This window comes from Cavia porcellus, unplaced genomic scaffold (assembly GCF_034190915.1).
Source record: "Cavia porcellus strain 051 isolate PalLab524CR breed Dunkin Hartley unplaced genomic scaffold, mCavPor4.1 scaffold_50, whole genome shotgun sequence".
NCBI classification, from domain to species: Eukaryota; Metazoa; Chordata; class Mammalia; order Rodentia; family Caviidae; genus Cavia; species Cavia porcellus.
The window spans coordinates 82,359-105,707 of NW_026947533.1; the positions used below are offsets into that span (position 1 = coordinate 82,359).

Genomic DNA, 23,349 nt, shown 5'->3' on the forward strand with positions numbered 1-23,349 from the left:
ACAAGGGCATCCCGCCCAGGATGAGAGGTCTGCCATTGACCAGCTTCTCTCTCCTGTCCTCAACTGCTGTGCAGGTCTGTGTCTCTTCACTGCTGGGTGGAGACAGTGTCAGGACACAATCTCTCTTCAATCTCAGGAAAGATCATGGACATGGCCTTTTTTCAGCATTTTTCAGTGGCTGTAATTTATAATTAACTCAGCAGCTGTGCTGTGGAAAATTCATGGTTTCTAACTGTCCACACCTTAACTGATTAAGAAGAGAATATGGTGTCTATCAATCTCATTTTTTATAATGACCCATAAAAGTGGAATTTCCAGGTTAAATGTATGTAAGATGAATTTGGGAGTCGCAGATATTTCACCTGAATCCTCAGCATAGAGTTAGAGCCTGGTAGAGGAAGACTGAGACTGCTCAAATCTCTGTGGAGATCTGAAGTCAGAGAGATGGTCCAGGCAGAGGAGCAGGACACCATAGCACCTAGCAGGAATCTTGGCTAAAAAAGGCCCAGACCAGGCTGCCTCATCCATCAGTGAGTTCTAAGGAAAGTGTCACACACTCCACACTGGACAGGAGAGAGCTGGAATGGTTTCAGAGCTCCTCCCTACATGCCTGAGGCCCCCTGTCTCACTCAGGGGAGCTCTGTATGAGGTCAGTCTCTTAGAGAACACAACTTGACTGAATGTTTTCCACCTAGGTACAGATCTGAACTGCCACATGTGGACTCACCGTAGCTATGGAGCAGGACAGGTGTTTACAGGGAGCAGGTCAGGAGTTGGGGACACTGCAGGCAGGTCAGGGTAAGAAGCCTTAAATAAGAAACCAGGCCCTCACCAAGCCCAGTTTCCTCCGGCAGTAATCACACCATGCAAGAATGTGCATTGAATCTGAGTAACTGAAAGGGGTTACTCACAAAATTATATATTATAGAGATAGTTTGAAGATACAAAAGTAAATGGTAGCATCCATAGGTAAAATGAGATGTGACCTTTAATGGATATGTGGTGTCCATTGATGTCCCCAAACCACATGCATCAGGAGGAAATAGTCTGATGAACAGAGCAATAAGGAGCACAGACAATGGGTAAACACAACAGCTGCTTAATAACAACAACAAAGCTAGGATACACTAAGTGCACTGGTGAATTTTATTCAGTATATAATAAAGAATAAATACTGATTGTTTTTCAATTCTTTGATCAAGTTGAAGGAAAAACCACCACCAACTTCTTTTAAGTGACAAAGTTAAAGTTATCCTGAGAATGAAGCCAGACAATAATGTGTTAAAAATAATATAAATGAAAACACTCTGTTGGCTAATATTCTTACCAAACATACACAAAAGTGTTCAACTAAATGTTTGCAACGTTAAATCACCAGCATATTCAAAATTAACCAACATGATGAACCCTGGGCTGAATCTCAGTGGTGCAAGAATGGTCCCTCTCTCACAAACTCTCTGTTTCCACTGCTTTTAACATGTTGTATCTTACTATGTTTTACTATATGCGATAGTATTAACAAAAAATTTTATAGGCAAGGAGATAATATAGAAACCATTGTTCATTTTCTGTTAACTGGTTCTAAATACCCTGTAATACTTTCATTCTGTTGAATGGCTTCACACTGTCTTGATATGCTTGATGCTATCATATATGAAGTTATACTCAAATAATTCAAGGAATGAGGCACTATGGTGACTATTATGTTAGATTATCTGGGAGTGAAACATAATTATGCTTAAATTGTTCCCTTCTGACCAGTGTTGTTCTATTACAATGTCCTCTTTTATCTCAATCTCCACCCTTTTTTAAAAATTAAACTATTTTTTTATTTTTTTCAATTAAGGGAAAACTAAATTTAAAAAAAGTGGGATATATTATAGTAACTATTTGTTTTCCTATTAACCTGATTTGAATGCCAATATTGCTATCCACATCTTGTTCTGTCTGAATTTACTATATTCTATTTTGTATGATAGTATCAAGTTTGAGGGTATAGGCAACCACTTTGAAGGCAATAAGATTTATTATGATGCCCATTATAGTTTGACTATTATCTTCTTTTGAAGTCTTGCAAGGTTTCCAGTGTAGGTTTTATTGGTCTTGTTCTGTACTGTTTTGATCAATTCTATTATACCTGATGATATAGCAACTCTTTTTAAAAATAGCAAGAGGCACAATTGTAACCATTTTTGATCATCTGATATTCTATTTTTGCATCATGTACTATGCCCATCCTTCTGTTCTAACTGACTCTGTTTTATTTAGTCATGTTAGGATTTATTCTCTTCTAAAAAATTTAATAAGAACTGTGGGAGTAAAAAAAAAACTCAAAACGTGTAATTGTTATTGTAAAAAAGAGAGGAAAAGAGGGTGGTCTAAGGGATATAACTGCATGCTTGAGTGTGTAGGATGGAAAACCATATTACTCAGCTTTTGGTGGATCACTGAACAGATGTTTCTGCAATCTCACTGTATGAATGTCCACTTTATATGCTTTAATTTTATAATTTGGACAATTGTTTCTAAGATGACAATATGTAACCTATTAACTGTGATTTCTTACTGTATTTTTTCTTGAAATTCTGTATTACTTGTACCCTTTTACTGCTTTTTTTATTTCCTTTCTTTTGTCTCTTTAATTAAAAAAATAATCAAACCTGGAATTGATATCTTTTACTTATTTTTTTTTTGGCTCTGGAGATCAAACTCATGACCTCACACTTGCCAGGCAGGTGCTTAAGCCACTCAGCTAAATCCCCAGCCCACCAATGGATATCTTTTATATCTTGTCATCTTCACAGTAGTTGCCTCTTCTCTTGAACTTGATACCAGCAAGCACACCAAATGTGAATAGAATCAGTCAAGGCCAAATAACATTCAAACAAACCAGCTTAAAATAAGATCAGTCATAGTAAGACAATGTTACTAATACAGGGTTTCAGTTTTAGTTAATAGGAAATTAAGGACAATTACCATCATGGTATAACCTGCCATTTTTGGGTTATCTCTCTGTGCCCTCAATTCTAATATGAGTAGACAGACCAGAACAAAATATAATCAAACTAAACAGAGCAACAGAACTACTGTAGCTTTTAAATCCTAATACACTTTTAACAATGTCCTCTGCCTTCTTTTTTTAGGCAATTCCTCACCTTTCTCCTTCTCAGGATACTATTATTCACTGTTCAGAGTGATATTAGTCCAGTCTCTTATGTTCCATTTCAGCATACATAAAGATAAAGACAGCTACTTCAAAGACAATGAAAGACATTATGGTAGTCATTATCAACTTCCCGAAAATCAGTCTTGAAGATCAAAAAAGCCTGCATCATCCTGTAATTATTTGATTAGTTCTATAATATTCAGTATATATTCAATGTGTGTGAAGATGGGAACAACTATTTGGAAGAAAACTAGAGACAGTAAGATAGACAGTGATCATTTCCAGTGGACTTGTTGTGAAATCTGTGTTTCCTTCTGTTCTGCTCTGTTTTGCCATGTTTAATCTTACCCTTTTTAAGAAAAAAAAAGTGTGTAGGACAGATGGCATATTAATAACTTTTTGGTGGATCATTGAGGTGAACTGTTGTCAGTGTCATTATTTGAATATCACTTTGTATGCTTTAAATTTGTAACTTGAACAACTACTTCTAAGATGACAATATGATACTAATCAACTAGTGATTTCTTATGGTTTATTTTTCTGAAATTCTATATTATTACTACACTTTTTTCTCTTTAAATAAACATTACAATTCACCAAAAAATATAAAATTTAAGTTTTAAAGAAAAAATATTAAGTACATAGGCCCTATCCATACTTGAAAGTGAAAAGCCCATTTCAGTTTAGCATGTTTAATTACAAGATGCCATGTTGAAGCACAAAAACACTTTAAAAAATCTAGAGAGGTACAAGGGATTAACTGAAAATCATAAAACATATGCAATTGAGTAGAGCTCCACCTCAGATTTGTCATTTCTGGAATATTTGTGAAGAAATATTGACATCTAACTTCTGTATTGATTATTTCTTCAGGTCTCCTTGGGATTTTTAAAGTACACTTAGATCTAAACTGTCTGAACAGTGATGCTTTTTCTATGCATTTAACAAAAACATGGATTGCTATATTTCTCACATTGTTAGTCCACATAGAATCTCTGCCCAGTGAGCTCTTTCAGATATGTAACAATGATCAAGTATGCTGAGAGTATTCCCATAACACATAGGATTTATCTCTTGTGTGAGTTTTTTCATGTATTTCACTTACAATCTGGCTGATGAAAGTGTCTCCACTTGCTTACATAGCAGTGGTTCTTCTCAGTTTGAATTCTTTCATGTGTTTTGCAATGACTATATGCAGTAAAAGCTTTGCCACATTGTTATATACATAGGCTTTCTTACCAGTGTGAACTCATTGATGTATTTTAAAAAATCCATATGTGGTGAAAGCTTTCCCACATTCTTCACATACACAGGGTTTCTTAACCAAGTAAATTTTATAATGTATTGGACAATGAGCATTTCTGCTGAAACCTTTCCCACATTCCTTACATATGTTAGTTTTCTGCCCAGTGTGAAGATTTTCATGCATTATGCAATATGTATGTGTGCTGAAACCATTCTCATGATGCTTATATACACTGGTTTTATATTGAATGTAAACTTTCATGTTTCTTACAATCTGCATGTGTTTTAAAAGCTTTCCCACATTGCTTACATACATATGGTTTCTCTCCAGTGTGAATTCTTTCATGAACCTTACAATTTGCACGTTTGTTAAAAGCTTTCCCACATTGCTTACATACATATGGTTTCTCTCCAGTGTGAATTCTTTCATGTTTCTTACAGTCTCCCCATGTGTTAAAAGCTTTCCCACATTGCTTACATACATAGGGTTTCTCTCCAGTATGAATTCTTTCATGAACCTTATAACTTGCACGTGAGTTAAAAGCTTTCCCACATTGCTTACATACATATGGTTTCTCTCCAGTGTGAATTCTTTCATGAACCTTATAACTTGCACGTGAGTTAAAAGCTTTCCCACATTGCTTACATACATATGGTTTCTCTCCAGTATGAATTCTTTCATGAACCTTATAACTTGCACGTGAGTTAAAAGCTTTCCCACATTGTTTACATACATATGGTTTCTCTCCAGTGTGAATTCTTTCATGTTCCTTACAACATCCAGGTCTGGTAAAAGCTTTCCCACATTGCTTACATACATAGGGTTTCTCTCCAGTGTGAATTCTTTCATGTTTCTTACAGTCTCCCCGTGTATTAAAAGCTTTCCCACATTTCTTACATACATATGGTTTCTCTCCAGTGTGAATTCTTTCATGTTCCTTACAATGTCCAAGTTGGGTGAAACCTTTTCCACATTGCTTACACACATAGGGTTTCTCTCCAGTGTGAACATTTTTATGTATTTGAAAATGAATTTTCCTGCTAAAAGCTTTCCCACATTTCTTACATATATGCGATTTCTGCCCAGTGTGAATTTTTTCATGGATTACACAATAAGTACATGTGCTGAAAGCTTTCTCACAGTGCTTACATTCATAACGTTTTTCTCCAGATTGAAGACTTTCATGTACTTGACAATACGTATGTGTTGTAAAAGCTTTCCCACACTCCTTACATATGTAGGGTCTCTCTCCTCTGTGAATTATTTCGTGTTTCTTAAAAATTCCATGTGTAGTAAAACCATTCCCGCATTGCTTGCATACATAGGGTTTCCCTCCACTGCAATATTTTTCATGGATCTGAACATTGTGTTGTGTTTCTGTTTCTTTCACATTCACATTACCTCCTGCAGTACAAAGGAAGACTTCTTTACACTGATTCCGAGATGTATGTCCATAAGATTTCCCTAGCTTGTCATTTCTGTAAAGAAAAAAAAAATCACATATAGGATTTATAAGCATATTACTAAGTTTTTCTTGGAGAGTTGAACAAAACTGCATTCTCACTGTTTGAATCTCCACTTCATATGTTTCACTTTTGTATTTCATAACTATTTCTATGAACAGCATATGTAATCATCATCTTGCGATTTCTTACTCTTTATTTTCACTTTGAAAGCAATATTATTTCTACTTATTTTGTCTAATTTAATTTTCCTTATATTAAATTTAAAAAAAGAAAAATTTACAGTGAAATGGGTCTCCATGTAATGACTGCATTAATATCAAGTTCTGTTTTTAATGGCTGCTAAGAAATTCTGACTATGAAGCAACAGAATAGCCTTGTAAGATATGTTGAAAACAACCATTCCCAAAAGACTGGTACACATTTGGAAATCTTAAAAATTGGTACTTTGAAATGCAGAATCTTTAGCTTCACTTTGGGCATGGGTACATATGTGTATCACATGCAGATTATTCTCATATGTTTCCCTATCACAATCTCCCTTCTGTCCTTAACCTGTAGTTCCCTTTTCCATACGGTCAGTCTTACTTTTCTCTAACAACTCTGTTTAATTTCATTCCACATTTTGTATTTTGGTTTCTCATCTAAAATAAACCCTGTGACCTTTTAGGTTTTATAGCTGAGCCATTTCACTGAATTGATGGGTGAAAGACCCATCTAATTCTTACGGAAAATGACATTATATTATTTATTTTTTGACATTATATAACACATTTTTTTCTTTTCTGGGCTGGGAATGAACACCAGGTATTAGCATAAATCTGTAGCTTTTTAAATATCTATTTTAAGAGATTTTCACTGAACATTAAGCTGTGAAGTTTGAACTTGAAATTGCCATTCTGCAAAATCTGATTTCTAGTGTGCTGGGTTTACAAGAATGCACAATCACAGAGAGTCTATTAACATTTTCCTTCTCCACAAATCCAGTGATAGATAGATATGCTTCAAAGCCTCATATGTTATAACTTGATCTGCTTTATATATGAATAAGCATGTATCAGTATTTTATGCGGATTTTGAGATTTTATATCCAGGACAAGTCTGAGAGGATCAATTTTTAGAGACAACTGCATACTGATATTCAAAATGAGTGCACTAACATTCCACCAGTCTACTAAGAATATTAATCAGAATCACTGATTGTCTAGAGCATGGCTTATAAACACGAGCACTCAGTTTTATTTCAAATTCTATTGCAATCTTAGCAATTGTTAGATAATGAATGTGTTGTATTCACATGTAAAAATGGGTATAAAAACGGAAGGCAGAATGTCATAACTCAAAGTGTATGCCTTTCGTACACATCTATATGCAATGTCATACATTTTCATGATTTAATTCCCTCATATATACACTAGCTTATACATCTTCAGAGAATATTACTGACATTAAATTGAATAGTGCCTCATTTATTTGGTGTTCATTTTTCTGCTGACTCACTAATTACTCAGGAACATTCCTCTCCTTGTGAGTGGGAATTACCTTAAGTATCTCCAGTAAATTTTGCCTCCTTTTTCAGCTTCCTGGATATCCCCAAGTCCTCCTGAATTGTAGACATAGAAATACCAGGACTCAGTTGAGTAATACATACAAATAGATTTTTGTTTAGATTTATGATATAATATGTCCATGTCTGAGCTATTTTTAAAAATATTTTCATATTCTTTTTAACGAAACATCACTAATGAGCAACAAACAATATTCTGACAGCATGAGTGACAAAAAGATTTCATCCTTACCAATTGCAGCCATGTTCCTAAAGATTTCACCCATCACATCTCTGTAGAGGTTCTTTTGGGATGGACTCAGCAAACTCCACTCCTCATTGCTGAAGTTCACAACCACATCCTCAAAGGTCACCACCTCCTAAAGGATCATACATATATTTCTCAAAGGAAGGTTGAGACCCCAGGTTTGGGATATCTTAAATTCTCTCCTACAAATCTGAATCAAAAGCAAAGTGCGGTGGTGCATATCTATAATCCCAGCACTCAAAAGGCAGAGACAGGAAAGCATCAGTGAGGTCAGGGCAATTCTAGGCTCCATAGGGTGTTCAAATCCACCTGATATACATACAGAAAGCTTGTCTCAATAAAGCAAAACTAAACTAAACAAATAAAGCCAAACAAAACAGCTGAATGAAAACTGATTTGTTCAAATTTAAATCCATGTCTTGTCATTAATTTTCTGTCTATACACATTTTTGAAGACAGCAAATTTGATGCTAGATTGAAACTCACTGCTAATGTAACAGCCAAATAGGAGCACTGATTCTTGTGCTGAGTCATGGCAAGATTCCCTGTGCACTTTCTCTAAAGCAGAGCTCACAGTGAGAAGCCTGCAGGACCAGCAACCACAAAGCACAGAAGCAGATAAATATCTCATCAATTGACTGGGAAGCTAAGTAAGCACCTCCACTCCATGGTCAGTGGTGGTGGTTTGGCAGACTGCAGCCCTTCTAGGGGGAAAACCAACAGCAGCTCCTGAGATCCATGCCATGCTGGAATTTAGGACACTATGAAGCCAAGCAAGCACCACTTCTCCCTGGTAAGTGGTGGCAGTCTGGCAGACTGCGGCCCTTTCATGGGGAGAACCAGCAGCAACTTCTGAGATCCATGCCATGTTGGAACTTAGGACACTGGGAAGCCAAGCAAGTACCTCACCTCCCTGGTGAGCAGTGGTAGTATGGAAAACTGCAGCCCTTCCAGGGGGATAACCAGTAGTAGCTCCTAAGATCTGTGATATATTGGAACTTAGGACGCTGTGAAACCAAACAACCAGCCTGTCTCCTTAATGAGCAATAGTGAACCTACTGATGCACCACCTAGAATCAAACATCCCACTTCCCTACCCCTCTTCTCCTGTCACCTACTGATGCACCACCTAGAAACAAACATCCCACTTCCCTACCCCTCTTCTCCTGAAAAATTTCTATTTAGGGCTTCTTATTTACACCACTTAGATATGTTCATTGTAGAGAATTTCCATATTTAAACTGTCTATTAACACCCAAGCTACTAAACCAGCTCTTAATTCAGAGATGACACCTCTATTCCTTTCCATTCAGAAGGATATCACATGTATATATCCATGTAAATGCCTAAATTTTGGCATTTTTTGATGAGAATTTAACAGGTAGCCCTTTCTGGAATGGGCTAATGGGAACCAGAAATCTGAGTGCCTCCTGGGAAGTAGACCATAGCAAATAAGGGGGACTTCCTTCTACTATCTCTTTGAAGGAAAATGTTTTTATTATTGTTTCACTCTATTCTAATTAATGGTACTGCTCAATTCAATATTCTGTTTTGATAAGTTCTATAATGTTCTGTATTTCATCTCATTTTGATATATGTGATTAAAGAACAACTATTACAAAGATAACAAAATATACTGTGATACCTATTACTGTTATCCCAGTAACCTGTTGTGAAGTTGTGTACCAATTTCACTGTATGATCTTAGTTGACCTTATGCTGCCTTGTTCTATTGTATTTTACCAATTTCAAAATTAAATAAAAAATCTCATCAATCACTTTGATATACTACAGATGATGTCTCTTAAAATCTCATTTAGGCCAATGAGTACTTTGTTCTTAATATACTTAAGCAGCATTTTGAAACATGAATTTGGATTCATAGAACAAAACATAAATAACATCAAATATGGTATATAAATAATAACTCAAGTGTTAGGGAAAAACAGCTGTATTTTAAAAATATGTATATAAAATGAAACCAGGCCCAAGCTGTAAATTATACCTCACTGTCACCAAGTGATCACTTTCAAGTCAAATATAAGAAATATATCTTGGGATGCTGGTGAAGGATTTCTTCCTTGAATTTGGGGCTATCCTAAGTTACAGAGCTGTCTAAAATAGACAAACCCTGATTGAGACACCGAACAGACAAAGTGAAGCTTAAAAAGAGACTGCATAAGACACCTTTGGTTTGTTTTTAAAAAGTTATAGCCATACAATACTGAAAAATTCCAACAATATTCAACACTTTCTGAGAAACAATGTGGATCTCTTCCATACTACACAGAAAACACTTTCATAGTTGGGTATTGAGCTCAGTGGCATGAAGGACTGCCTGGAAAGCATAGGTCATGCGTTCGATCCTTGGTACAAAAAAATTGAAAATTTCACCTTCATGACACTGGGACATAATTAGAGATAATCAAATTAGATCTCAAGTATGGAATACAAAAATCATGTGTTGACAGGGATGTGGAGTACTGATTGTTGACAGCACTGGTGTTGATCACCTCAATGAAGCAATCAGAACTTTACTTCATAATTACTCTAAGAACTACTTGACTTTCAGTGAAGACGCTCTCTGTTGTATGTCCTGCTATTTGCTGCCTGCATCCTGTCAGTCACTTCCACATCTTTTCCACACTCCTCTGATCCATCCAAACAGAAAACACTTCATGCCTAAGTATTGATATCACTGCAAAATTTCTATTTAGGGCTTCTCATTTACACCACTTAGATATGTTCATTGTAGAGAATTTCCATATTTAAACTGTCTATTAACACCCAAGCTACTAAACCAGCTCTTAATTCAGAGATGACACCTCTATTCCTTTCCATTCAGAAGGATATCACATGTATATGTCCATGCAAATGCCTAAATTTTGGCATTTTTCGATGAGAATTTAACAGGTAGCCCTTTCTGCAATTTGTCCTTCACACATTTTTACCCTGTCCTTGATAATACTTTCATATTTGCTTCATTTTTCTCAGACTTCAAAACTCTATGGCTGTTTTCAGAAACGTAGTCTGTGAGCATACCTAAATAAGTATGTTCAGAAATTATTTTGCAATGTTCAAGAATACACAGGTGTTCACCAATTGTTTAGGAAGCCTTTCTCCACTGAGGCACACTACTACATATCTCTGAATTCTCAGAACCTTTGTCACTACCTGTCATGAGGAAGAAATAGGAGAACATACTATAAATTTAGGAGATCACTATAAATACAAAAAAGCCCAAGTTTAAGTTGAGCCATTGTGGCTATGAGGCCCTGCATTAAATACATTAATAAACTCTAGACATTCCAGATCTTCTACTCTGTGGAAAGAGGGCATAGACCTAGCTCATTACTGCTCTACAAGCTACAAAAGCATCATAGTCAGGGTCTTCCCAAGCTCCTCCCAATGCCTAAGATGGTGGACTTACCAGGCTAGCAGTGAATTTCAAAGATGATACTTGAGTCTGCTGCTATCATAGTGAAGCCAGGGTCCTGGCAACCCCAAATAACCCTTGCCAATGGCAAGAGGCAAAAGGGATAGTGAATGTCCCATGGCCAAAGCTTGAGGACCTCAGGAGCTGAAGCTAACTAAATACCTGAGGCTACAGACACCGGAACTACTCCTAAACACTTGTAACTGGTTTTGCCCAATCCATCCTATTTCTGGGCTCCTATCCACAACCTCACTATTCCATGGATCCAGGATCTCTCAGAATCTTTGCTAATCAGGCCACAGGACATCAAAAGTATTAAATGAGATTCAGCAAACATTTTGCTACCACTGTTGTACTCAGAACAGGTAAATCATGCTGAGACACCAGAACAGACAGAAGTCACAGCCAGCAATGGCCCACCTCACTGGACAGTTCATATAGCCTGCCCCTTTATCACTGATTGACTCCTGCTCTATTGCCGTCCTTCTGAGTCAAGAATAAACAGAGAAAGGAAGCCCTCCCTGCAAGAGAGGATCTCAAATGATAGACTGTAGTGCAGAGACTTCTGGAGCTGCCATTCTTCTACAGTGGTGAACTCAGCTCGACAGAGGAGTGTTTGTATTGAAGAGCTTTACCTCAGACTTTTAATTTTTAAATCTATTTTATTTCAAGAAAAAAAGAACACATCAACTAAAATTAAATTTCAAAACGTGTCAATCAGGGGGCAACAAAGGTATATACATTGCACATTGTCATCCCCAGATCTTTCACCCAGTGCACAAGACATCTGTACTCAATTTTCCAAACAGTACTGTTACAGGGACGTGAGTTACTTAAATACTATTGGCATGAGACTTGGCCATGCAGGAGACCAGATACCTTGCAACTATGGGGAATACTGACACCTCATGCTATGGGCCAAGGCTCAAGACAAATGATAAGCAAATTCATCCATATCCTAAGGATTGATACTCTAAATAGTTCCCTAGCACTCTGAGGAAGTCAGGAGTCACCATTTAAAGAAATGTATCCTTATCCTAAAGACTGACATTCTAAATAGTTCCTATCATCCTGAGGAACTCAGGAGTCACCCTCCCAAACCCCTAAGGGAAGAGTCACAGCTGCCTAAGAATGCCTGCTTTCTATGTGACTCCCTTCCCCCTTTGTTACCAATTTAATCAACTTTACCTGAACTTATAATCTTATTGGCTACCATTACTCTGTCCCATCTTATGCCCATCTGCCTTGTGAGTTCTTAGTTTTCCCCACCTTAAACTCACTTCACCACATGAGTTTACTCTATAAAGGTCCCTAGAATGGACAGTGTTTGGCAACCTGCTCAGGATACCTTCTCTCTCTCAGGCAGCTTTTTTTCTCTCAATAAGTATATTCTTCTCTTAATCTCTGTTGTTCCTAAAATTCATTCTTGGACTTTACAGGACAAAAACCTAATATCAGACATAGTAGACAGGGAGATTCATTCCAGTATATCAATATCAGTATAAACTTTTCTCTTTCTTGAAGTCAGAGAAATCCAGTAGTTTGTATCACACATTGTTGATCTCACCATGCCATGGATATTTGCATTGAAGTCTTTTATCCCTGCCTTTAAGTGCTGCTTCTTTTTCTGAAACTGAACTGATCTGTAATTTTGGTTATGGTATTGACAATGCATTAAGGAATTGACTCAAAATATTTCTTATGAATGGTTTACCAACAGCCATGGAGGAAGACAGCAAAAATTCTTTGTTTTGATTTCTTCATTCAAACCAAAGGATGTATTTGAAAGAGCTTTGCCCTTCAAATAATTACAGGACCTCATGTTTGTAGTTCAAGGTGGAAGAATGTGAAATCAGGGATGCTTAGTCATAAGGCCACTTCCTCTTTTCTCCTTGAATACAACTTCCTCTTTCTTTCCAAGGGGCCTAAAGAAAATTCCCATCAGCTCCTAGCAAGACATCAATGTCCCCTCCAAACACAACAGCCATTCAAAAGTCACATATACCCCATAACCCCATACTCAGTCAGGGAAAAAAAAACACAGCCAAACCCTTGGTGGCTGTGGGCTCCTCTCCACATTCTTTAAATAAAAGACCACTTTTACATTTCTTATATTCTGCTTCTCTATTGTGCTAATTTACCTCCTCAGTAATCTCAGTAATCTAACCCACTTTAAACCTGTCTCATCACATGATTTTATTCTGTAAAGTCTCTAGAAGAGACAGAGTCTTTTGCTACAGGCTCAGAATCCCTCCTGTTTTTCTCAGATAGAAGCTTTCCGATAGGATTTTTGGTGTAGTAAAGAAGAGAATACAAAGTCAAAATGGCCTTTATTCTAAGAATATGGGGAGAACCCCATGACCACTGGGGGGTCTTGCTTTTAATTCTGGAAGTATGTGGGCGGCATACATATAGTTTTTGACTTTGGTGGTGCTTAATTAAAGATGGCATTACTGGGTCTGGAGATTTAGCTCAGTGGCATAAGAGCCTGCCTTGCCAGCAGGTAGTCCTGAATTCAATCCCCGGTATGGATAAAAAGGAAAAAGACAAAAAAAAAAAAAAAAAGATGGCATTGCTGATATGCAAGTAACTGATTGAGATTCTTTTCTGGCCACAGGTAAGTTGAATAGGGGAGAGGAAAGTGACTTCAAGGTAAAAGTCCCCTAGTTCCACCTCCCAATTCCAAAATATCCTATTTAGAGCAAAACACATTCACTTTCTATCTCTCAATAAATATATTCTGCTCTTCAACTCTGTTGTTCCTAAAATTCATTTTTGCACTTTAGAGAACACAAACTCATACCAGACATAGAAGTTCAAGAATTTCATTCCACTATATCATGGTATGGTTGCCTGTATTTCTAACTAACTCAGCTGCCTGTAACTTTAAGAATTGTTTATGAATTTGACTTGGGGTAATTGTAGCAAATAAATGTTCTTAATGGATATAGGGAAATATATCACTAAATTGAAAAAAAAATGATTATCACAGTTTTTCTAGCTAGCAACAGCCAACATTTTCAACTTTCAAGTATGTGGGAAAACAAAAAATAAAAACAACTCAGAAAATAGCAATCCTATTGAAGAGACCAAGAAAGCTCGTTCCATCTGCTGCTCCCCCTCCCCTTCTCCCTTCAAATCCAACTAGGTTAAGTTTTAACTTCCTAAAGGCCATAAAACAAAGGCCTGAGGTAATAGCTCCTGACATCCTGAGTCTTCCCTATCTGGTAGCCCCATCACAAATTGTGTTAATTGCATCAGATTGTATTAGATTGTACTGAAAGAGTTAACTTTACAGCTGCAACCCCCGAGCTATCTGTACAAAGCAAGAAGGGACTTTCCGTTGGTCATAAAACCACAGGATGTTCTGTTTCAGTGAGTTAGGCAAGATAAGTAACAGTTCCGGGAACACAGTGACCAGGCTAGAACCCCGGACACCATAGTTACCCAACCCTGGGCCCCTCCAATCAGCTTTTGCCAAGCCCTGCACTGTTCAAAACTAACCAATGCGATCTGCTTCTGTAACCCGCCTGCTTTGCGGTTTTCATCCTTAAAAACACCAGCCTTGCCCCAACTCAGGGTTCTCCATTTCCACCTGTTTGGAGGACCCCGTGTACACAGAATAATAAAAACCCCTTTGTTTTTACATGAGAGTGAGGCCCTTGGAGTCTTCCTTGCGACACCGGTCTAACACTATAGGGGACAGTACATCATTTACTGTAATTGGCATGTTATGTGCAGGTATTTCATAGACCACAAAGGAAATATTAAGCCTATTAATTAACAAGTATCAGTTTCAATAAATGTGCTCATAGCACTAAATCACTGACAACTGTGAATTTTTTTTTGTATGAGAGATTGAACTCATGTCCTTGTGCACTCCAGGCAGCTTCTTTTATCTCTGAATTCAACACCCAGAATCAACAACTTTAGATACTAAATATGACTATTAACAATGTTTAATTTGCCATTGACATATTTAGTTATAAATTTTATAAACCTACATTTTCGCAAATGAAAAGATTTTATTTCCTTGCAGTTTAAATTACTTTTGTTTATAGGTACCAGCGATCAAAGTTACAACCTAGCACTTTCCAGGCAGACGTTTCTGCCTGCTGAGCTTAAATCCCTGGCCTGTATTAATGAATAGTTTTAAATGTATAAACATCACTTTATTCATTCAAATACTATTGTGATTTTAGCAAAGGATGCCAATGTAGACAGAAATTGATATACAATCAGAGAAGAACTGGAACCTCAAAGAGTCAATGCAAAAAACTAAACACAACAATCACTGCTACAGGCACAGCTGAAGAAAGCCAGAACTGAAGGTGAAGATGCAGTGACAATGTCTACATGCTCCTGAAGAGAAAAACAATAGTTTGAAATGTACTGCAGTTTCCACCACCTGTTCCAGGAAGTCCTCATAGGCCTCAATTACCATACTCAAAGACCAGAACAACTGGACTATTGTTCCCACAAAATGCCTTGGCTCTTTCCACATACCTTTTCGGGCTGACTTGTTCCCCTGCTGAATAATATTAGTTAAGCAGCTATAAGCTTATAGGTTGATTGTAGTCTGAGACCCACACTGTACCCACATTGGGACTTTACTGTATAACTGTTCTCTGACAATAGGTCTGTGGCCAAAACACTGAAGACCACTCCAGAAAATTCAGGGCTATTCTTCTCTCTTTTTTTCTAAGAAAATTTTGGAACTTCTTTTGGTTTGTGGCTTCGTTTCTCAATGTTGTGAGCCATTAAACTTGGTGCATTTGACATCAAACAGGGCAGAATTATATTTTTCTTATTTAAATTTAAATATGAAATTCTGCTAAAGGCCATGTTCCAAAGGCTGGATTTCAAGCTGCTTGTTTGTCATGAGTTTAACATTTCCATGAACTTTTAGAAGTCCTCAGTCTAGTGAACTACAAATGTATTGGGGGAAGGAGGTCACTGTTGTGCTGTAGCACAATAGGTGCCATTCCTAAATCTGTGTTTGTCACTGCCTCCTGGATGCCACTACATGGCCTTCCTTCTTCTGCAGCATCATTCAATAATTCCCATTTTGCATAAGTTAACTTTCACTCAGCTCCATAATTATTTTTTTAAATAGTCTTTCTGTCACCTTGTTTATTTTTTTCATTTTAGTTTTTTGATTTAAAGACATAGACTCACTTTGGAGTTCTGGCCAGCCTTGCAATCACTAGGTAGGTTGGCTCTTTGAATACATGGCCATTCTCCTGTTTCAACCTCTTCATCTCTAGGGAAAAGAGGTGGGCATTATAACACATGGCATTTGTCTTTTTTCTCCTTTCCTTTTCAATATTATTCTTTCATTTCAGTGCCACTGTCATTTAATCCTGGTGTTTGCTTGTGTCAGTAAAGGTTTCTGCAGCTTGAGTTGAGTTTGTGAACAACAATATAGGAAGACAAGCAAACCAATTGAGAAATGTGAAATTTCATTAGCTGGTCTCAGGACCACTTGTATACAGAACCCCCATCCCCATTTCAGGATCTAAAGAAGAGGCTTTGAACTGGAAAGTTACAGACATTTTAAAATATAGAATCACAAAAAGATCCTGTTGGAAATCATTGAGCTAGACTCTTATAATAATTTTTGGATGACAAATTTATTCTGCTTCTTTTGTTGAGCAGGTTAATTTTTTTCTTTGTGTATAGCTCATTTTGCTTTACTCCTTGGACTTCTACCCTGAGTGATTTTCCATTTTTCTGGGTGAAGTACAGGGCACTAGTTAAATGCAAAGCTCAACATGCCATCTACTATGCCAAGCTACAACACAGCTAAGTTACAAGCCTCAATATTTTCTAGGGTAAAAACACACATATCTATAATCCCAGCACTCCAGAAACTGAGGCAGGAGTGCTGCTTTGTGGTTAGGGCAACTCTGCACTCCATAAGGGGTTCAAATCTAGCTGATATACACAGAGAAAACCTGCCTCAATAAAACAAAGCTAAACTAAACAAATAAAACCAAAGAAAACAGTTGAATGGAGACTGATTTCTTCAAATCTTAATCCCATATCTTGGGGATTAATTTTTGTATATACATTTTTTGAGACAGCGATTTCATGCTATGTTGCAACTCACCACTACTGTAACAGCCAAATAGGAGCACTGATTCTTATGCTGAGTCACTGCAAGAGTTGGTGTGCATTGTCTCTAATGCAGAGCTCATAGTGAGAGCCTGCAGGACCAGCATCCATAAAGCACAGAGGCAGACAAGTATCTCATCCATCACTTTGATGGACTACAAATTATATCTCTTCAAATCTCAATTAGGCCACTGAGTCCTTTATTCTTAATATACTTAAGCAGCATTTTGATATTTGAATTTGGTTTCATAGAACAAAACATAAATAACATCAAATATGGTACATAAATTATAACACAAATGTTCATGGAAAACTGCTGTATGTAAAAAATGTATAAACAATGAAAGCAGGTGCAAGCTTCAAATTATACCTCAGTGTCAACAAGTGATCACTTTCCACTCAGATATAAGAAATATATCTTGGGAGGCTGATGCAGGAGAACTGTCTTGAGTTTGGGGCTAGCCTAAGTTACAGAGCTGCCTGAAATAGAGAAACCCTGATGGAGACACCCCACAGACAATGTGAAACTTGGAAAATGACTGCATAAGACACCTTTGCTTTAAAAAGTTATAGCCATACAATTAAGAAACATTCCACAATATTCAACATTTTCTGAGGAACAAGGTTGATATTATTCATAATATACAGAAAACACTTTCAGAGCTTGGTATTTAGCTAGCAGCTTGAAAACCTAACTTGCAAGCTTGAGAACATGAATTCAATACTTGGTACAAAAAAAATTCAAATTTCACCTTCGTGATACTGAGTCATAATTCGAGATAATCAAAACTAGATTTCAAGTGAATAACACAGAATTCATGGGGTGACAGAGATGTGGAATACTGATTGTTACCAGAGCTGGTGTTATTCACCTTAAGGAAGATATCATGATTCAACTTTAACTTCATGCTTACCCTAAGTACTACCTGACTCAGTGAAGACCCTCTCTGTTGTATGTCCTGCTATTTGCACACTGTGTCCTGCTGGTCACTTCCACATCCTTTCCATGTTCCTCCGGTCCACCCTAAGCAGAAAACCCTTCATGCCTTAACTATTGATATACCTGCACAATTTCAATTTAGGGAATCTCTTTACACGAATTAGTAAAGTCAATTACAGAGCATTTCAATATTTAAACAATGTATATGATCAACCACGCTATTAAAGCAGCTCTTAATTCAGAGATGACACCCATATTCCTTTCCATTCAGAAGGATATCACATGTATATGTTCATGCAACTTAGGCATGTTCCTACATTTAGGCATTTTCCAGTGAGAATTTAACAGGCAGGCCTTTCTGGAATTTGTCCTTAGCAAGCACACTTTACCCGGCCCTTGAGGACACTTTTATATCTGCTTCATTTTTCTCAAAATTGAAACTTTTATGGCTGTTCTCACAAATATAGTCTATGAGCACGTGTCACAAATTATGTTGAAAAATTATTTTCACTGTTATTTATCATACACAGGAGTTCACCAGGTGTTTGAAAAGCCTTCCTCCACCGAAGCACATCACTGCACATCTCTGAATTTTCATAATCTTTGCCAACACCTGTCATGGGGTTGGAAATGCGAGAACATATGATAAATTTAGGCAATCCCTATAAATACAAAAAATTACAAGTTTAAGAAGTGCCATTGTGGATATGAGGCCCTGCATTACAAACATTTATAAACTTTAGAACATCAAGGTTGCTGATCCCTGGAATGAGAGCAGAGACCAAGCTCAGTACTGATGCTCCAGCTCCAAAATGCATCAGAGTCAGGGGCTTCCCAAGCTCCTTCCTCTGCTCTCTATGGTGAAGTTGTCAGGGCAGTAGAAAATTTCAAAGATGATACTCCAGTCTGTTGCTATCAGAGTTAATTCAGGGCTCTGGGGACACAGAATCATCCTTGCTCCCAGCAGAAGAAAAAAGGGAAAGTGGACGACCCAAGACCAATGCTAGAAGACCTCTGGAGCTGAAGCTAACTAAATACCTGAGTCTACACACACCAGAACTACTTCTCACCACTTGTAACTGTCTTCTCCCAATTCCACCCTATTTCTGGGCTCCCATCCAAAGCCTCACCATTCTGTGGCTTAGAGGGTCTCCCAGGTTCTTTGCTAATCAGGCCACAGGACATCGAAACCAGTAAATGAGATCCAGCAAGCATTCTGCTCCCAGTTTTGTATTCCAAACAGGTACACAATTTCTATACACCGGAAGAGACCCAAGAGACCTCCTCCCACAGCTCGCCTGATTGGACATTTCATATAGCCCGCCTCTTCATCACTGATTGACTGCTGCTCTACTGCCCTCCTTCTAAGTCAAAAATAAACAGGGAATGGAACTCCTTCCTGCAAGAGAGGATCCCAAATGATAGACAGTAGTCAGAGACTTCTGAAGCTGGTTGTCTTCACCAGTGTTGATCTCAGCTACACAGAGGAATATGTGTACCAAAGTGCCTTACCTCAGGCTTTTCATTTCCAAATTTTCATTTCAAGGATAAAAAGAAAAAATAATCTAAAACTAAATTTCAAGACATGTGAATCAGGGGGCAACACTGGTATATACATTGCACACTGTCATCCCCAGATCACTCACCCAGAGCACAAGACATCTGTATTCAATTTTCCTAAAAATACTAACATGTGGAGCTGAATTAGTTAATTATGATTAGCAATGAGACAGGGCTAGGTCCTCCTAGCAGCCCATCCAGAAACCCAGATACCTTGCAACTATGGAGAAGATGGGCAAATCCTGCTATGGGCTAAGCCTCAAGACAGAAGATCAACAAACTCATCCATATCCTAAGGACTGATATTCTAAATAGTTCCCTAGCCCTCTGAGGAAGGCAGGAGTCACCATTCAAAGAAATTTATCCTTATCCTAAAGACTGACATTCTAAATAGTTCCTATCATCCTGATGAACTAAGGAGTTACCCTCCCAAACCCCTAAGGGAAGATTCACTGCTGATTAAGAATGTCTGCTTTCTATGTGACTCCATTCCCCCTTTGTTCTCAATTTAATCAACTTTACCTGAACTATTTATCTTATTGGCTACCATAGCTCTGTCCCATCTTATGCCCATCTGCATTGTGAGTTCCCAGTTTTCCCCACCTTCAACCAATCTCACCACATGATTTTACTCTAAAAGTCCTTGGAAAAGACAGTCTTTGCCAACCCAGTTTGGACGCATTTGCTTTCTCTCACACAGCTTTCTTTCTCCCAATAATTATATTATCTTGACTTCTCTTTTTTCTAAAATTCACTTTTTGACTTCAGAGAACAGAAACTCATCCCAGACATAGTAGACCTGGAGTTTCATTACCCTATAGCAATAACAGTGTAAATTTTTCTTTTTCTTGAAGTCAGAGAATTAAGTAGATGCTTGTATTCTTAAATGTTGATCTCACCTCTTAAGGGACATTTGCATTGAAGGGCTTTATCCCTGACTTTTAGTGCTGCTTCTGTTTTCTGAAAGTGAACTGATCTGTAATTTTGTTTATGCTATCTACAATGCATTAAGGAAATGTTTAGAAACTTTCCTTGTGAATTGTTTACCACTAACCATAGAAGAAGACACATAGCAAAAATTCTTTATTTTCATTTCTTAATTTAAACTGAAGGATGTACTTTAAAGAGTTTTGCTCTAGAATAAATTACAGGACATCATGGTGGTAGTTCATCAGGGTGAAATGTCAAATCAGGGATGCTTACCCATATGGCTACTTCCTCGTTTTTCCCTGAATACAACTTCCTCATTCCTTTCCCAGGGGCCAAAAGAAAATTCCAATCAGCTCCTTACATGATGTCAATGTCAGTGCCATCACTACCAAATTTCATATATACCCTATAATCCCATAATCTGTCAGAAAAAAATGGAAAACCCTTGGTGGCTGTATGTTCCTCTCCACATTCTTTAAATAGAAAGGACACTGCTACTTTTTCTTATATTCTGTGAAAGGTTTTTGGCCCAGACAGGTCTCTGTATCCAGGAAAGCCTCAACAGAAAGCAAGAAGCCCCTATCTCCCCCGCCCCTAGGAATTTACCTATGATGCCACCTTTCAGCCCTGGAAATTTACCTATGGCGCCAAACCTAAGACCAATGGGCTACCTGTCCATCCCTAAAGTCCTCCTTAGGTTCCACCCCAGACTGAGGCTACTTACATACCCTCACCCCACGTGTCTGCCATAGAGATGACTGGACTCCAGCGGGGGGGGGGGGTGCCAGTCATCTCTATCCTTGTTCTCAGAATAAAGGCTTCTTTTTGTTTTATACTTCTCATCTTTTGGAAATATTTTTCATCTTTTGGAAATAATCCTATCATTCTGCTTCTCTATTGGGCCATGAAATCCTAATAGTACTGATTCTTGTCTATATATGAAGCTATTTTAACTTCTCAGTAATTGACATGCTCTATGCCATGAGTATCCAATGGAAATTAATGCAGTGCGCTTTTGCTTCACTCTATCAGTGTCAATGCAGTGAGTTTACTCCTAAGATAAAAATAAATCTTCATACAAGTTTCAAAACAGAATTATGCATCAAATTATAGCCAAGGTCCTAGATGCCTACAGACAGCTTTCAATAATATAATAGAAGCCTTCTAGAAACTGAAAATACAGTTTATCTAATTAAAAATTGTTCAAGCAAGCAATAATGTAGAAATATTTCTGAACAATTATAGATGAACCTTCTCTTTTATAAGATATAACCTAGGACCATGGCAAAGTCTAGGTCTTGCTAAATAAAACAATCAAAGCTATTATTTTACATTTATAATGATTGTTGTATACAATTTAAGATATTGCCAGGATTATAATCATTGTGAGTTATATTAATCACTTGAAACTGCAGGAAAAGAAAAAAATTTCAGACACTATAAAAGTATAGTCATGTTAATTTGGCTCATGTTAATGGTATAGGGGAATGAAACTCCTTACCTAGTATATATCTGGTATGAGTTTGTGTTCTCTAAAATTGAAGAATGAATTTTAGGAATGATGGAGTTTAAGAGTGGAATATATTTATTGGGAGAAGGAAAGCTTCTGTCTGAGAGAAGGGTCTCAGTGTGTTGCCAAAGACTTTGTCTTTTTAAGGAACTTGTATAGAGTGAAATCATGAGGTTAGATGGGTCCAGGGGAGGGGAAAATAGGAATCTGAAAGTTAAGCATAAGGCAGAGTAGAAATGTGGTCAACCAATAAGGTTAATTGCTCTGGTAAAATTGATTAAATTGGGAACAAATGGGAGAGCAAGTAATAATAAGTGGGCAGATTTCAGAGCAGAGAATCTTCTTGTAGAGGGTTGGGATGGTGACTCTTTTGTTCCTCAGGATGATCAGAGAACTATTTGGACTGTTGGTCCTTAGCACTTGGTTGTATTTTATTTACCTTTTGCTTTGAGATTTGGCCCACAGCAGGAGGTGATGGTCTCTTCCAATCCTGCAACCAATCTGAACTTATTTTCTGGCTTCTTTGAGGGGCAAGCCCTGATGTTATAGGCAGCTGAGTTAGTTAGAAATATAGAGCCAGGGAGACAGAATCAGGTCCTAGATATGTGCAGCTCAGAAGCCCACATACCTTGCAGCTATTGGGAGACAGATACCTCCTGTTATGGGACAGGCCTCAAGAGAAAATACCAAGCAAATGCATCCACATCCTAAGAATTGATTTTCTAAATAGTTCCCTGTCACCCTGCTGAAGTCAGGAGTCACCCTCCCAGTCCCATAGAAGAGAGTTACTGCTCTGAAAATGCCTGCTTTCTATGACCTCACTTCCCCATTTGTCTGCAGTGTAAATGATTTTACCTGAACTATTAATTATATTGGCTAAACATAGGTCTGTCCAAAGTTTTGCACACCTGCCTTGTGAGTTCCTAACTTTCCCCACCTTAAACCCATCTCACCCCCTGATTTTATTCTATGAAGTCCCTAGAAGATACAGAGTCCTTGACAACCCACTTATGACCCCTCCTCTCAGACAGAAGCTTTCTGATAGTGTTTTCACTGTGGTAAAGGAGAGAATATAAATTAAAACTGGCCTTTATTCTAAGAAGGTGGAGAGTACCGAATGACGACTAGACATCTGCCTTTTTCTGCTGGATACATGGTGAGGGGGAT

At 37.6% G+C, this 23,349-nt stretch overlaps 1 protein-coding gene across 1 annotated transcript; it reads right to left on the minus strand.

The window, feature by feature from the left end:
• Positions 1-3,349: 3,349 nt before the first annotated feature.
• On the minus strand, positions 3,350-19,458 carry LOC134475041 (zinc finger protein 709-like). The gene is made up of 4 exons (XM_063244407.1): positions 19,313-19,458; positions 7,675-7,801; positions 7,418-7,478; positions 3,350-5,890 (listed from the first exon to the last, which is right to left on the minus strand). The coding sequence occupies exons 1-4, from the start codon at positions 19,313-19,315 to the stop codon at positions 4,651-4,653; spliced, it is 1,431 nt and encodes a 476-aa protein (XP_063100477.1). The 5' UTR covers positions 19,316-19,458; the 3' UTR covers positions 3,350-4,650.
• Between the last annotated feature and the right edge of the window lie 3,891 nt (positions 19,459-23,349).